The following is a 13,611-nucleotide window of genomic DNA, read 5'->3' on the forward strand; positions in this document are numbered from 1 at the left end:
AATTTCACTGAGAGGCCAAATGTAAGTACAGACTTTTTGGTAAGCTGCTACCAATACAGTATCTTTCAGAAGTTCTATTTAGAGTTTAGTAGTTGATGACTTGATGAAATATGACCAAGTGGCAAATTTTCCTAATTGAGTTTAGTAGCAGAGTTTTGTTTTTCTGAGGAGCCACATATTCCCAATCTATTCTCCACATGTGTTCAGAATGATCTTTTTAAAATAAGCAAACCTAGTCACATTATCCTCTGAATAATCTCCATTAAGCAGCTCCCTTTTGCCTTCAGAATAACATCTAAGCCCTTACCATGGCCTACAAGGCTCCTGGTGATCGAGGCCCTGCTCCCACCATCCCCCCCACTTCTCCTTTCCCTCCAGTCGTGGTTAGCTTGTTTTAGTTCTTTGAGTGCAACTAGCTCTTTTACCTTTATGCACATGTTAGCTTTCTGTTGCTTCATAACAAATTACCACTAATTTAGTGCCTTAAAAAAAACACCCAATTTATTATTTCACAATTTCTGTAGGTAAGATGTCTGGCATGGTGTGATGGGATTCTCTTCTTAGGGTCTCATCAAGCTATAATCAAACTGTTGGCCAAGGCTGTGGCTCTCATCAGGGGCTAAGGGTCCTCTTTCAAACGCACTGGTTATTGGCAGCATTCAGATCCTCATTTCCTTGACACATCTTTAGAGTCAACGGTGGCATTTCAAACACTTCGGATTCTTTCAGTCTCTCTGACTTACTCTCTGTCTTGTCTCTGTGGCTTCCTCTTCTGTCCTCAGCCAGAAGGTTCTGCTTTCAGGGTCTCATGTGACTACTTCAGCCCCACCTGGATAATCCAGGATAATCTCCCTCTTTTAAGGTTAACTAGTTAGTAACCTTAGTTATACCTGCAGAGTCCCTTTTGCCATGTAGAGTGACATGTTTATGGTCATGGCACCAGGGGATGGAGATCATGGGGATCAAAATTCTGCCTACTACAACACAGTACCCTGCGACTGGAATACTCATTCTTATCTCTGCATCCTGCTCCTTCATCTGCTAACTCGTCCTTTCATCCACTGGGTCTCAGGATTTCTTTTTGCCCCCTCTCTCCTCCCCCGCCCCCCATTCTCAGGTTTGGATTAGGCACCTCTCTTCAGTGCTCACTTACTACTCTTCACGTCCCCATTGTACCACTTGTCACTTCTTACGCTTACCCATATTCTTTCAGGAGACTGTCAATTCTCTAGGGAGAAAAGCCATGTTTATCTTGTTTATCATGTTTATCTTGGCACATTGTGTTTCCCTGTTTAACCTTGTGTCTTGATGCACAATTAAAAGAAAAGTTGAATCAGTATATTATTTGTACCCATGAAAGGTGGAAGCATGAGCACCATGTTTAATACAAATTTCTAAGACTATCAGAGGAAGAGAAAGGACAAATTTAAGTCAAGCTATACAAATTATTAAAAACAAAAACCAGGGGCGCCGGATAGCTCAGTCGTTAAGTGTCTGCCTTCAGCTCAGGTCATCGAGCCCCGCATCGGGCTCCCTGCTTGGTGGGAAGCCTGCTTCTCCCTCTTCCACTCCCCCTGCTTGTGTTCCTGCTCTCGCGATCTCTCTCTCTGTCAAATAAATAAATAAAAAATCTTAAAAAAAAAAAAACAAAAAAACCCAAAAAACCCAAAAAACCCAGCCTGCTTTTGTGAGTTAATGAGGTGCTCCTCATTACTGGAAGCTTTTAGGTGGAAGCTCACTGACAGGGTGTCAGGGATATTGGTGGGAGGCTAACAGACATGAGCTCTGTTTTGTGACTCATGATTGTTACGGTTGACGTAAGACCTAAGGAGATGGAGTCACTTGTATTCCTATCCCTGTGGCTCCCACGAGAGACCTATGTGCTCTTTTTTTTTTTTTTTTAAAGATTTTTATTTATTTATTTGACAGAGAGAGAGATAGCGAGAGCAGGAACACAAGCAGGGGGAATGGGAGAGGGAGAAGCAGGCTTCTCCCTGCTGAGCAGGGAGCCCGATGTAGGACTCGATCCCAGGACCCTGGGATCATGACCTGAGCCGAAGGCAGACACCCAACGACTGAGCCACCCAGGCGCCTGAGACCTACGTGCTCTTAATCACTAGCAGTGTGCCTTGTCCATTCACTGGAATTATCCAGCCTGGTGGGGCTGGGACAATTGACTCCCTAGTATCCTGTGCTAGTTACTGAATCATAACTGAGTGACAAGATTAGTAAGTAGAGTTACTTTTATAAGTCATTAACTGTGAAGAAGCAACATTAGAAGTAAAAATACTATTAATATACATCACTAGAGAAGGAGTATAGTGTAGTGTTTAAGAGTGGGCCTTTTGGTTCAAATACCCAGCTGTACCACTTACTAGCTCTGTGACCTTAACTCAGGTACTGAAGTCTTTGTGGTTCAGTTTCCTAATCTGTAAAATGCAGATGATAATAGGAGAGCCTAACTTGTAGAGTGGTTGAGAGAATTAAGTAGGCAAGATAGTAAGAGTACATAGTAGAGTACATAGGGTATGATTAGCATTGTGTCAGGGTTAGTTCTTCCCCTCTTCCTCCTCCATAACAACATTCATTATCCTCCAGGCACATTAAAGAGCGTTCAAGACCTACAACCACATGCACAGTGTCTGGCATATACTAGGAATACAATGATATACATGTATATATATTTTAAAGTAGGCACCGTGCCCAGCGTGGGGCTTGAACGCACAATGCTGAGATCAAGAGTCACACGCTTTACTGACTGAGCCAGCCAGGCACCGCTACAATGATATTTTTTATTTAATAAATAATATGTTCATTTGTAATCTTTATTCATATTTTTCATTTTTATTTTATTCGTATTTACGATAGGAAGTGGTCCCAATAACTTTATGCTGTAAGAACTAAATACTGTGTTAGTCTTGTGTTGCTCAGTGCTTGCTAAGGTAGTCTGAGAAAGGGGACTTAATCTCTTATTATTAAAGCAAATGGATGTTTTTAGAAATCTTTTGAATTATTTTCCAGAATAAAGAAAACTATAGCCAAGTAAAATTCATATTTTACATATATCATTTTCTGGATGATAAAGTAAAATACCCTTGCCACAAAAATGTTCTCATTGGAATTCAGATGAGATGTTAACACTTTGCTTGTCTTTGCAAACAGGTTCATCCTAAATTCCACTATAAACAGGCTCATGACCCAGGCACAGACACTTCTTGTGTGGCTTTTTCCTATGATGGTAATGTCCTTGCCTCTCGTGGAGGTAGGTTAAAAACTTTCTTTTGGATGTGTTTCTGTATTTAAAAATGATCATCATTAACTCTAACAAATGTTACACTAATATCCTAACAGTAAAGCTAGCTGTGCTTTGTTTAGTGCACCTTTGCCAGTCTTTTTTTTTTTTTCCCATTAAAATGCATTTCTGACTTGGCAGTATTGTTTTCTTAAAAGGTATCAAATAAAATTTAGTTTTTATTTTAGCTTCAAATTCCATCAGAATTTGAAGCCTCCAGGGATGACTTTTGCCTCTAACTTATGGAATTTTGTAGATGATGTTCTACATTTTTCCTATATCATTTTATAATTTAGACTCTTCTGTTGGCTTACCATTGATTTTTTTTTCAGTTTGAACACTGTACCTCAATTCAGTTAAAAAAAAAAAAAGTTGCGTACCTGAATGTTAGTTTTTAAATGGCCACATAGTTCTGTATGGCCATATTATGTTTATTTAACCACATTCATGAGGTTGAATATGGGTTTCTTCTTGCTGAATCTTTCTCACATGGATGAGCTAAGTGTTGACAGAAGGAAACAAGAGAATAGTAAGGGCAGCTTATGAGCAGAGCATTACAGGAAGTATGGGGCATGACTGAGGATCTTCCTGTAGGCCTATTTGTGGGGAGGGAAAAGAAACAGTAGAGTAGGTAGATTGGAGCCATTACAGATGGCTTTAAGTATCACATAAAGGATTTAGTTTTTATTCTGTAGGCCATGTTAATCTAGCAACACTACATTTGGCCAGTCATTCACTCACTCAGCTGCTCTATGTTGAGCAACTACTCTGAGCAAGCATTGTGCTAGGTGCTGGGTCTAAACTGTGAACATCATAGACAGTGTTCCTTTCCTGAAAGAATGTGCAACCTGGCGTAGAGGGTAGTAGGAGTGAGGAGGAGATGGAGAGACTTGGCCCAGCTTTTGCTCAGTTCAGCCATTCCATGTCTGTGTACCTTGGGAACTGCATCAGATTCTCTTTCCTCTGAGGAAGCCTTGTCTGTTATATCCAAACTACCCTCACTTACATAATTGTAAAACATCAAAGCACATGTATTTTCTATTTATGGTATATATGGAAAAGGGGGGGTCTGTATAAAATAGTATTTTGGTCCATCAATTCTAACCTATTTGAGTCCTGAGATGACTTTTTTTTTTTTTTTTAAAGATTTTATTTATTTATTCGACAGAGAGAGACACACAGCGAGAGAGGGAACACAAGCAGGGGGAGTGGGAGAGGGAGAAGCAGGCTTCCCACGGAGCAGAGAGCCCGATGTGGGGCTCGATCCCAGCATCCTGGGATCATGACCTGAGTCGAAGGCAGACGCTTAACGACGGAGCCACCCAGGCGCCCCAAGAGATGACTCTTAATTAAGACTATATATACTCTTTACTTACAAATAGTGGTTCTTACCCCGAGTGTGTATCTGAATCTTTTGAGAAAGTTTTTCAAATGATAAATGTTTCACTTAGAAATTCTCACATTTACTCTTGCAGCTTTAGAATGGTGAACCCAAATCTCCAATGTGGAGTGGGGAGACAAGAGAGGAAGAAGTGGGAAGCATAGTTTGAAAATTCCTCTCAGAGGATTCTAAAACAGACCAGCCCCAGACCAGCTGATAATTACTAGAAGTATAGGACTAACTTCAGTTCAGACAAAGCCATTTTGGTGACAATTCTTACCTTCCCTTTCCATCCTATAATAACTGTTGGGTAACATGTCTCCAACAGAGTACATATACTGTATTCCATCATTTTTCTTCCTGGATGTATAGAATATGGCAGATAGAAGTCTATTCAGCAGAGTCCCCAGGTGTTGTAAGGTACTCCTGCTAGCTCCAGAACCTGTCAGGTTAGCTAAACTGTTTAATGCAGATTAATGTTTTCTTATTGTTTGGGAATTATGAGGATATGTAATCTTTTTTTTAAGACTAAAAGTCAAAAAAAGGTGAGTCTTACAGAGTCTTTCCATTTTAAGCAGGTCCCCAGTCCAGCCAGTTGTGGATTAGTGCACCTGCCAAAAGTTGGGTTTCAGAGGAAGGGTCGCTTGGGAGAGAATGGAGATTTTTATTGAAATCTCCACTCACCTCACTTGCACCTGATACTGATTCTTTATTGGACCCAAGGGGTTGAGGCAGGTCTCAGCTGTGGACGCTGGGGAGCAAGAACAGCAAAGACATTACTTATATGAGTTTTGACTTTCATTCTGGTCAGGAATATTAGTTAGTAGCCCTATAGAAATAGAAAAAAAGCGATTCTTAGAAGAATATTCATTATACTTTAAAGAGCTTTTGGAAAAGCTGTACTTTCCGGCAACATGAAGAATGATAGCCGCAGGTAGAGTTACACTGGAGGGAAGGGAATCACATGGCTCAGTCTCATTAATGTTAATGGATAGCTTCATCTACGCACCAGTGGGAGAAAGAGTCTGTTGTGAACTGAACTATTTTCAGTCCTGATGGTTGTTAAATTATCTTCTTAAGAAGGCCGGTTATGCTCAACTATACCATCGGGGGACTACCAGCTGCTGTCAAATCACTCCTTAGAGTAGATTCTCCAGGGTTCCTTCTAGCCTACAGATGCTACATCAGTGTGAAAATTTATTTCTAGAAGGCCAGTTCATTATCATAAATCTTTCTACTGTTCTCACATCCACTACATTCAAACTGCCCAGTTAAAACAGTAAAATACACTTATGTGCATCTTTCTTTCCCCTTCCTTCCCTCCTTCTTTCCTTCTTTCCTATAGTTATACACTAAGTTTAGCAAACTCTAAACTTAGAACTAGTTTTTTGCACAATTCACTTTCTTTTTTTTTCTTTTTCATTCCTCTATCAGGTGATGATACATTGAAATTATGGGACGTCCGACAGTTTAATAAACCACTTTTTTCAGCCTCGGGTCTTCCTACCTTGTTTCCAATGTAAGTAGCGTATTTTAAATTGATAAATGTAAGAGAATGGAAAAGAAATTTCTTCACTTTAATTTATGTTATGTGTCTTTTAAAAAGGGACAGGAAGAGTATTTGAAATCTGTTTTTTGAAAGATACATTTTATTTTTCCCTTTTATTTGCACACTCTTCAGACCATAAAATTTTTTTGAAGTTGAAATCATATATGTTCATGTGTTTCTCTGTGTGTATACACACATAGGTCTTGGGATAGTAAAAATATTTTAAGAGATTGAATTGTTCTTATAATATGTATAAATGACAGGGTAGGCCTGCGTATTTGTTGTCTTTTAAAAATTGAACCCCATTCCATCAAAGCAATTATTTCATAGTTACTGAGCATTACTATATCTCATTTTCTCAAGTTTTTCTTATCATCATTCCAGTCAATAATTCAGTATACTTCACTTATTCAGAGTATCTTGTTCTAGGTAGCTGAACACCATTATCTTCATTCTATTAAGTTGACAACTGAAGCATTTAAAGATTTTTCTAAGGCAACTGAGGTGGGATTTGAACTTTTAAGTCCTACAGTTGGTGCCTAAGTAAAACTTTCTATTTTTGTAGAAATAAAATTTCACATCTGTGTTAAATAATGACCAACAGGGAGAGCGTGAAGGTGATGGAAGCATCAAATGGAGGCAACTGTGTAATAGCAGAGCACTGACTCTAGCATGGCCTGTTGCCCATGGCATTTATCTGTTAAAACCAACAGATGGACAAACAAACATGAATTTATAGCTGATGAGAATTTTTTGAGCTATTATGCCTGCTGCAAGCTATGCTAACTACATAACTTCTTTGGATCATGTCTTAGATGATTCACAACCAGGTGGCCAGATCTCCAATAACAAGGGCTCTTGAATCATAGCCATCAGTTAGGTTCCCGCAGTTCAACCTGATCCTCATTTCATGGTCCTTGACTTGACAAAACTCAAATTATTTGGGGATGGTGGCTAGTGGTGGTAAAAAATAATTCCAAAACTGGACAAAATTATCACTACTTAGACATTAGTCATACAATGTCTATTTGTCTATAGCACCGTCAAGGTCCATCTTGAGTTTTTCCCACACTTCCTACACATTAAAAAATATAGTGTGTAGAAGTTAGAAGCATAGATTCTGCAATCAGACTGCCTGAGTTCAAATCCCAGCTGTGCTACTTTTGTGATCTTGGCCAGGGTTTCTTTAATCTCTCTCTGCCTCAGTTTTCTCATCAGTAAAATGGGGATAATAATGTCTACCCCATAGGATTATTGTGAAGATTAAGCAAACTAATGTAAGTGCTTGACTTACTGTGAGCCCTCTGTAAGAGTCACCTCTTGTTACAGTGGTGTTGTTTATATTTTATTTAACTCATTGCTGTAGGGTCATAAGCTTATGCTTACACACTGTTTTTGTCTGTAGGACTGACTGCTGTTTCAGTCCAGATGATAAACTCATAGTCACCGGGACATCTGTTCAAAGGGGATGTGGCAGCGGCAAACTCGTTTTCTTTGAGCGCAGGACTTTCCAAAGGGTGTATGAAATAGACATCACGGATGCGGTATGTAAATTCTTCTCTCCTCAGCCTTGAGAATGAAGTGAGGTTTGCCTCTTAGTCATCTTTTGTTTTGGTTTTAGTTTTTAAATAGAACATAAGTCCTGGCCCCTATGGTGCAATGGTAGCTACTTTTTTTTACTCACACAGGAATTACTAGTATGTTGCAGACTGGCTGATCTACACTTTCCCTTCCTCTGACCCAGTATTTCCCATGGGCCCACGCTTCAGTCAGAATTTCAGCTGGGCCGGGGACATTTGCCCCTCTGCCAACCAGTTTGAGGAAAGCAGAAGCTGATCATCACGTAGGATACAGAAAGAAGTGTCCCATAGGGCGCATGTTTGTGAAGATTCAGGGATTGTGGACAGAAGTGAAAATTATGCCTTCAGAAAGTGATGAATTGTATCATTGTTTCCTAAACCTTGAAAACTTTGACAGAATTCTGCTTGCCAGAGTTGTCATTGAGGTAAGACTCAGCTTCCACTGAGCTTAATTTCTGTTTAGTTATTTGGAAGTTTAAAACATTTCACAGTTAACTTCTGCATCTAAAAAAACCCATTAGTTTTCTTTACATATTTATATAAGCACTGTAAGCACTAAAACAGCATGCATGCATGCATTGATTCACTGATTCAGTCATTCCTTTCCTGAGACTGTAATATAGTAATAGTGAAGTTTCCCAGAGGAAAATCTGAATTCCTTTGTAGTCTTTTAGAGTATGTATTAGCATTTAGAAGGTAAGGTAAATCATTGTTATTTTCTGAGTATGAAACAGACTGATTAATGTCTGTGTAAATTTTCTTTGGCTCACTGTCAAAGCCTTTAGTAATATCCTATATCTTAAACAGTGCCCTTCTGTAGACTTCTCCAGTTGTTTCAGCTCTTTGTAAACAGTTGGGACATATTATGTACTTACGTGATTCAGACAATTGAACAACTGTTTTTAAGTCACTAGTCAAAAGCTCCTGTCTCTAATGTTCTAGTATTACTGTGGAGTCTTAATTTGTAGGCCCTAAATTTGAAACTGTGGTATAGTTAAAGACAATGAAATAAATAACAATGAGACTAATTCTAGATGAGTACTTAAGTTTTATAGATTCTAATCTCATGATGTAATTTGAAATGTGCCAGCACTAATAATAATTTTTGGGGGGTACATCCAAGAGCCAACTTAAACACTAGAATCAAAGAAAAACATTCTTGACTCTATCAACTTTAATCTCAAAAAATAAAATTATTATAATTGGTTGTTCCAGAAGTAAGCTGTGTTCTGTTATGCCTCTCAATGACAATACATTTCAGTATTACTCATGGTGTTATGGTTTTAAATTATAATTAAAATTGAAACCTAAATAAAATTGCACTTTTAAGACACCCTATGTTTTTGTAGTGTTTAGAACATGCTGTTTGCTTTGTTGCTCTGAGTTGCTTTTCTAGCTAGATCTTTTCCTCCATAGTGCTTACTGCCATTGCATCTGTTACGTTTGTTGTCTGTTTTCTTGCACCAGGATGTAAGCCCACTAGAGCAGGAACTTTGTCTGTTGTGTTCACTGTGATCTCCTCAGTGCTTAGAACAGTGCTTGACACATATTTGTTGAATGAGTGAATGGTATACTTGGCAAGTCCATGTAATGCATACTGTACAGCACAGGTATGTCTTTGGAGAGTGAGGCAGGAGAGAAGTATCTAGAGATGGAAAGGTAAACTGATCTGTATACCGTAATAAGAAGGTGACTTTATCTTCTGTTTTTTGTTTGTGTGTGTGTTTGTTAAAGCAAGGGAATGGCACAGTCCGATTTAGGCTTTAGAACATAATTTTTATTGAAGTGTGAAGGTTAGATTTACAAGATTTGGTGTTGTGTACGAAGGCTGAGGTTTATTACTTGAGAGGCTGGGCCAGTGTTCCCCAAGATTAAAAAAAGAAAAAGAAAGGAAAAAAGCAGATTTTGGAAGAAACACAGTGCATTGTTGTTGATATGTTGAGCTTGAATACCTGCATGGCCTCTGGATGGAGATAGTAGGCAGATAGATAAGTGAGTTTGGTGCTTAAGAGAAAGAAGACACAGTTTTGGGAGAAATGTTTACAGTTTATAGTTGGAATGTTGTTTGCTGATTAGTTTAAGAAAAGGGCACAAAGGATGGAGAACATGAGCCCTAGGAAACCTGAACGTTTAAGGGATGAGCAAATGAAGAGAAGCAAGCAAAGGAGAACGGTCATTAAGTAAATGGAATATACCTTCTGTTGAACTGTCTTAGAAAAGTCAGAAAACAGATTTTGAGAGCCATATTAATAGACAGATGAAGAGAAAACTTCAAATAGGGACAAAAGGGCCACAGCACTGTGAAGCAGCCTTTTAAATAACTGATTTAGGACCTGTTTGATTGCGTTTTGTTGTTAATATCAGACAGCATTGTTTTTGTTTACATAGTAGAATGGTACGTTAAAAGAACTTTAAAATGCCCCTCTGATCTAAAGTTTTAAGTCTTGGAATGTAAGAAAATAAATGTATTCTTTGGAGTGGATAAAGATGGTGGACATTTTGCTTGAAGGGCCAAAAATATCTCTTATTTTATTGTATTTTTGTCATTAAAAACCAGAATAGTCGTTTCTTTTGGAAATACTGCAATCTGCTGTAGTAAGATACATACTGTGTTGAGTTTTAATTTACATAAAAGGCAACATCTCATTCTTAATATCAGCATTTAGAGGTGTGCTTGCTTGATTAGACACAGACAACGGTGGCTTTAGGTCTATCCTAGATGAGTCCTTTTACTTCAGTAAAGTATGAGTGATTGTATATCTCACACCCTCTTCTAGAATAAAATAAATCCCTAGGTAGTTATATTTTAGAATGCCAAGCGCCACATGTATATGGAGCCAAACATTGTTTTCAGTCAGGGATATTAAAAACTCTACCGTTGCCTAGTAACTAAAAACTATACTACAAGCTTCACAATAAATAGCTTTCAAAAATATAAAATAAAAATTTAAAAATATTTTCCCGTTTATTTTTGAAAGAAACTTAAAGGAAAAACTGGTTTTAATTCCATTCTCTGTGTTGTTATATGCTCTGAAAATTTTTTTCTCTTCAATGTAGAGACTCTTCACTAGGAGTTGACAAATGTTTCTTTAACATTTACCATTTTTATAGTATAATGTTCATACACATTTTACAATTCTGCTGGTATTATTTTTAGATGTTTCTTTGTCGTCCAATTGTATTCCCTCAATTGAAAAAAACAGCATATTTCTCAGTTGTCATCTAATTTTTTTATGATTTGAGTAGTGTGCTTAGCCTCTTTTCTAAGATAAATTCCAGAATATAACTTGAATCTTGAGTTTACAAATCACTTTAGTTTTTGTGTAAGATGGGACCCTAAGCTTTTGTATATTGTATAAAAAGCTACCATTACTCTATTTTGTGTGATGAAAGTATAGGAGAGAAAGAATGGATAAAATACAATTTGGAGATGATGTATCAATTATTATTTTTTTATTTTATTTATTTATTTTTTAAAAGATTTTATTTATTCACTTGGGAGAGAATGAGAGAGAGAGCATGAGAGGGGGGAGAGTCAGAGAGAGAAGCAGACTCCCCGCTGAGCAGGGAGCCTAGTACGGGACTCGATCCCAGGACTCCAGGATCATGACCTGAGCCGAAGGCAGTCGCTTAACCAACTGAGCCACTCAAGTGCCCGATGAATCAGTTTTTTAAAAAATATTTATGTTTAGAAGAAACATAGACATATTCAGACCTTTTCAGAGTTCTAATTATTCTGGAGAGGACCTGAAATAACGTTATGAACTACTATTAGCTTAGTAATTTTTCATCAAGCTATAATTTGTTATAAAATGACTAACAGACTTGCCTTTTTCACTAATATAAATCAAAGGACATGGTTTATGCAATTATACTAGCATATTACCATTTATATTCTTTAACCCAAGTGTAATGGAATAAAGTTTTTTGACCTGATATTATTTAAGATGGTGGCCTCTTCACCTCAGCTGCTTTTGGCAATAATTTAAAAGAAATAGCAGGTGTTCCCTTGGGTAAAGAGGGAAAAAAAAGTAGAAAGGAAAAAAGCTAGAAATCTCACAGTTGATCCTGACTACTCTTCTGATTTGTTTGTTAGCTTATGTACTTTGGTGAGGGACCTTTGTTTCTGCAAACACTGACTGAACAAAGTGAGGAATAGAAAGAAAAAAAAATCAAACCTTTATTTACAAAACATAGCTATAGATCTAGCACAGCTGATCTGGTATATAGCCGCAGAAGGGAAGGGAAGGGAAATTTGCTTTGATATTTTCAACTAGACTGCTTTATTTTATTCATTCATTAGGTTTTCAACTAGACTGCTTTTGGTATTTTAATTGTCTTTTTCTGATTAATTGTATTTTTCTGATTATAAAAGTAGTACATATTAAATCTAAAAAACTGTCAACATAGAAAAGATCATTAAGAAAGTAAATATCATATCTAATCATATCACCCATAGATTATTCTCAGATATGACATTTAAATTAATACATTTTGATGTCCAAGAAAACTGCTCTATTTGGTAACCTAAAGAATGACATATATCATACAATGAAGTATCACATAAAAAGTTTTTGTGTTTTTATTAGGAGAGTATACTGATATTTTAAATCCAAAGAGATTGAAGGGAAAGAAGAAATGAGTATAATAAGGCCATAAATAATGGGCTCTTCACAAAACTAGCTATTTATCTTAATTTATGAGTGTAAGGGACATGCTGATCATTCATGCTACAATCATCCTCCATTATTTGTACATATGTAAGAGAGCAGAAAGGTCATTCAAATTAATGGATATTCCAGACGTCCTCAGAATTGGTTTTGGAAAGTGTCTTTGTTCTTACATATGAGTCTTGATAGAACAACTCTGGAAATTCACTTCAAACAAATTAATGAAGCTGTGCTTGTGAAAGCTTGTCTCTGAAGAGTTGAGGAACTCACCTCTTCTTCTGTATCATCCTGGGAATAGACCAATGATCTGTCTTACTGATGCAAGGTTCAACCTCTTTAAAAGTTTTCTGGAAATAAAGGAGTCCAGCAGTGTCTTTGCCCAGTCAGGATTGTACAAGGAATAGGACACAGAGGGAACTTGAGCTATTGGCAGTGCAAATGCCAACTGAAAATAAACTCGAAAGAAAGACTATATTTGGCATTTATCTGCCTTCTAAAATATAGTGAAACCTTCTCAATACGAAGTCTAGGGGATGGAAAAAATGGACTTTGAGTTTAGCTTTCCATTATCTGATTTTTATTAAAGAGCAATCAGGCAGCTAGTTGACTAGGGAATAGCAGTTGCTTTGAATTATATATTATCTTGGATAAAGCAGCATCAGCTTAATGAAGTTTTGCTGTAATTCACTTTCTTGAGAAGATTAATGCAGATTCTAGATGGATACTGATTAACTATTTGTACTTACTAAAATTGGTATATTTTCCCATGGCCAAGTGATAAGACAGTATATTCAACATAGGTATTTAGAGCATTTGCTCATTGGGAACAGAAAGGCAAGGTACATGAGCACTGCCTTGTTTCCTGGTCTTCCGAGATGTATAAATATTTGATGAAAAACTCAGGAGTATTGTTTGTTCTAGCTCTGTGAAGAATGTCGATGGCATTTTGATAGGGATTGCAAACAATCCTAAAATTTGTATGGAACCATAAAAGACCCCATATAGCCAGGGGTATTTTGAAAAAGAAAACCAAAGCTGGGGGCATCACAATGCCTGACCTCAAGCTATATTACAAAGCTGTGATCATCAAGACAGCATGGTACTGGCACAGAAACAGACACATGGATCAATGGAACAGA

The 13,611-nt window shown here is 37.4% G+C and overlaps 1 protein-coding gene across 2 annotated transcripts in view; it reads left to right on the top strand.

Annotated features, from left to right (window-relative positions):
• The window catches only part of LOC118006400 (WD repeat-containing protein 70), a 296,166-nt gene that overhangs the window by 239,982 nt on the left and 42,573 nt on the right, over positions 1 to 13,611 (top strand). For both annotated transcript variants that reach the window (XM_034999023.1, XM_034999025.1), the window contains 3 exons: positions 3,163 to 3,262; positions 6,108 to 6,192; positions 7,628 to 7,766. In XM_034999023.1, coding sequence (XP_034854914.1) covers positions 3,163 to 3,262; positions 6,108 to 6,192; positions 7,628 to 7,766 — 324 coding nt within the window. The remainder of the gene's footprint in view (positions 1 to 3,162; positions 3,263 to 6,107; positions 6,193 to 7,627; positions 7,767 to 13,611) is intronic.

Source organism: Mirounga leonina, unplaced genomic scaffold (genome assembly GCF_011800145.1).
Source record: "Mirounga leonina isolate KUSES-001 unplaced genomic scaffold, KU_Mleo_1.0 Mir_96, whole genome shotgun sequence".
Lineage (NCBI taxonomy): Eukaryota > Metazoa > Chordata > Mammalia > Carnivora > Phocidae > Mirounga > Mirounga leonina.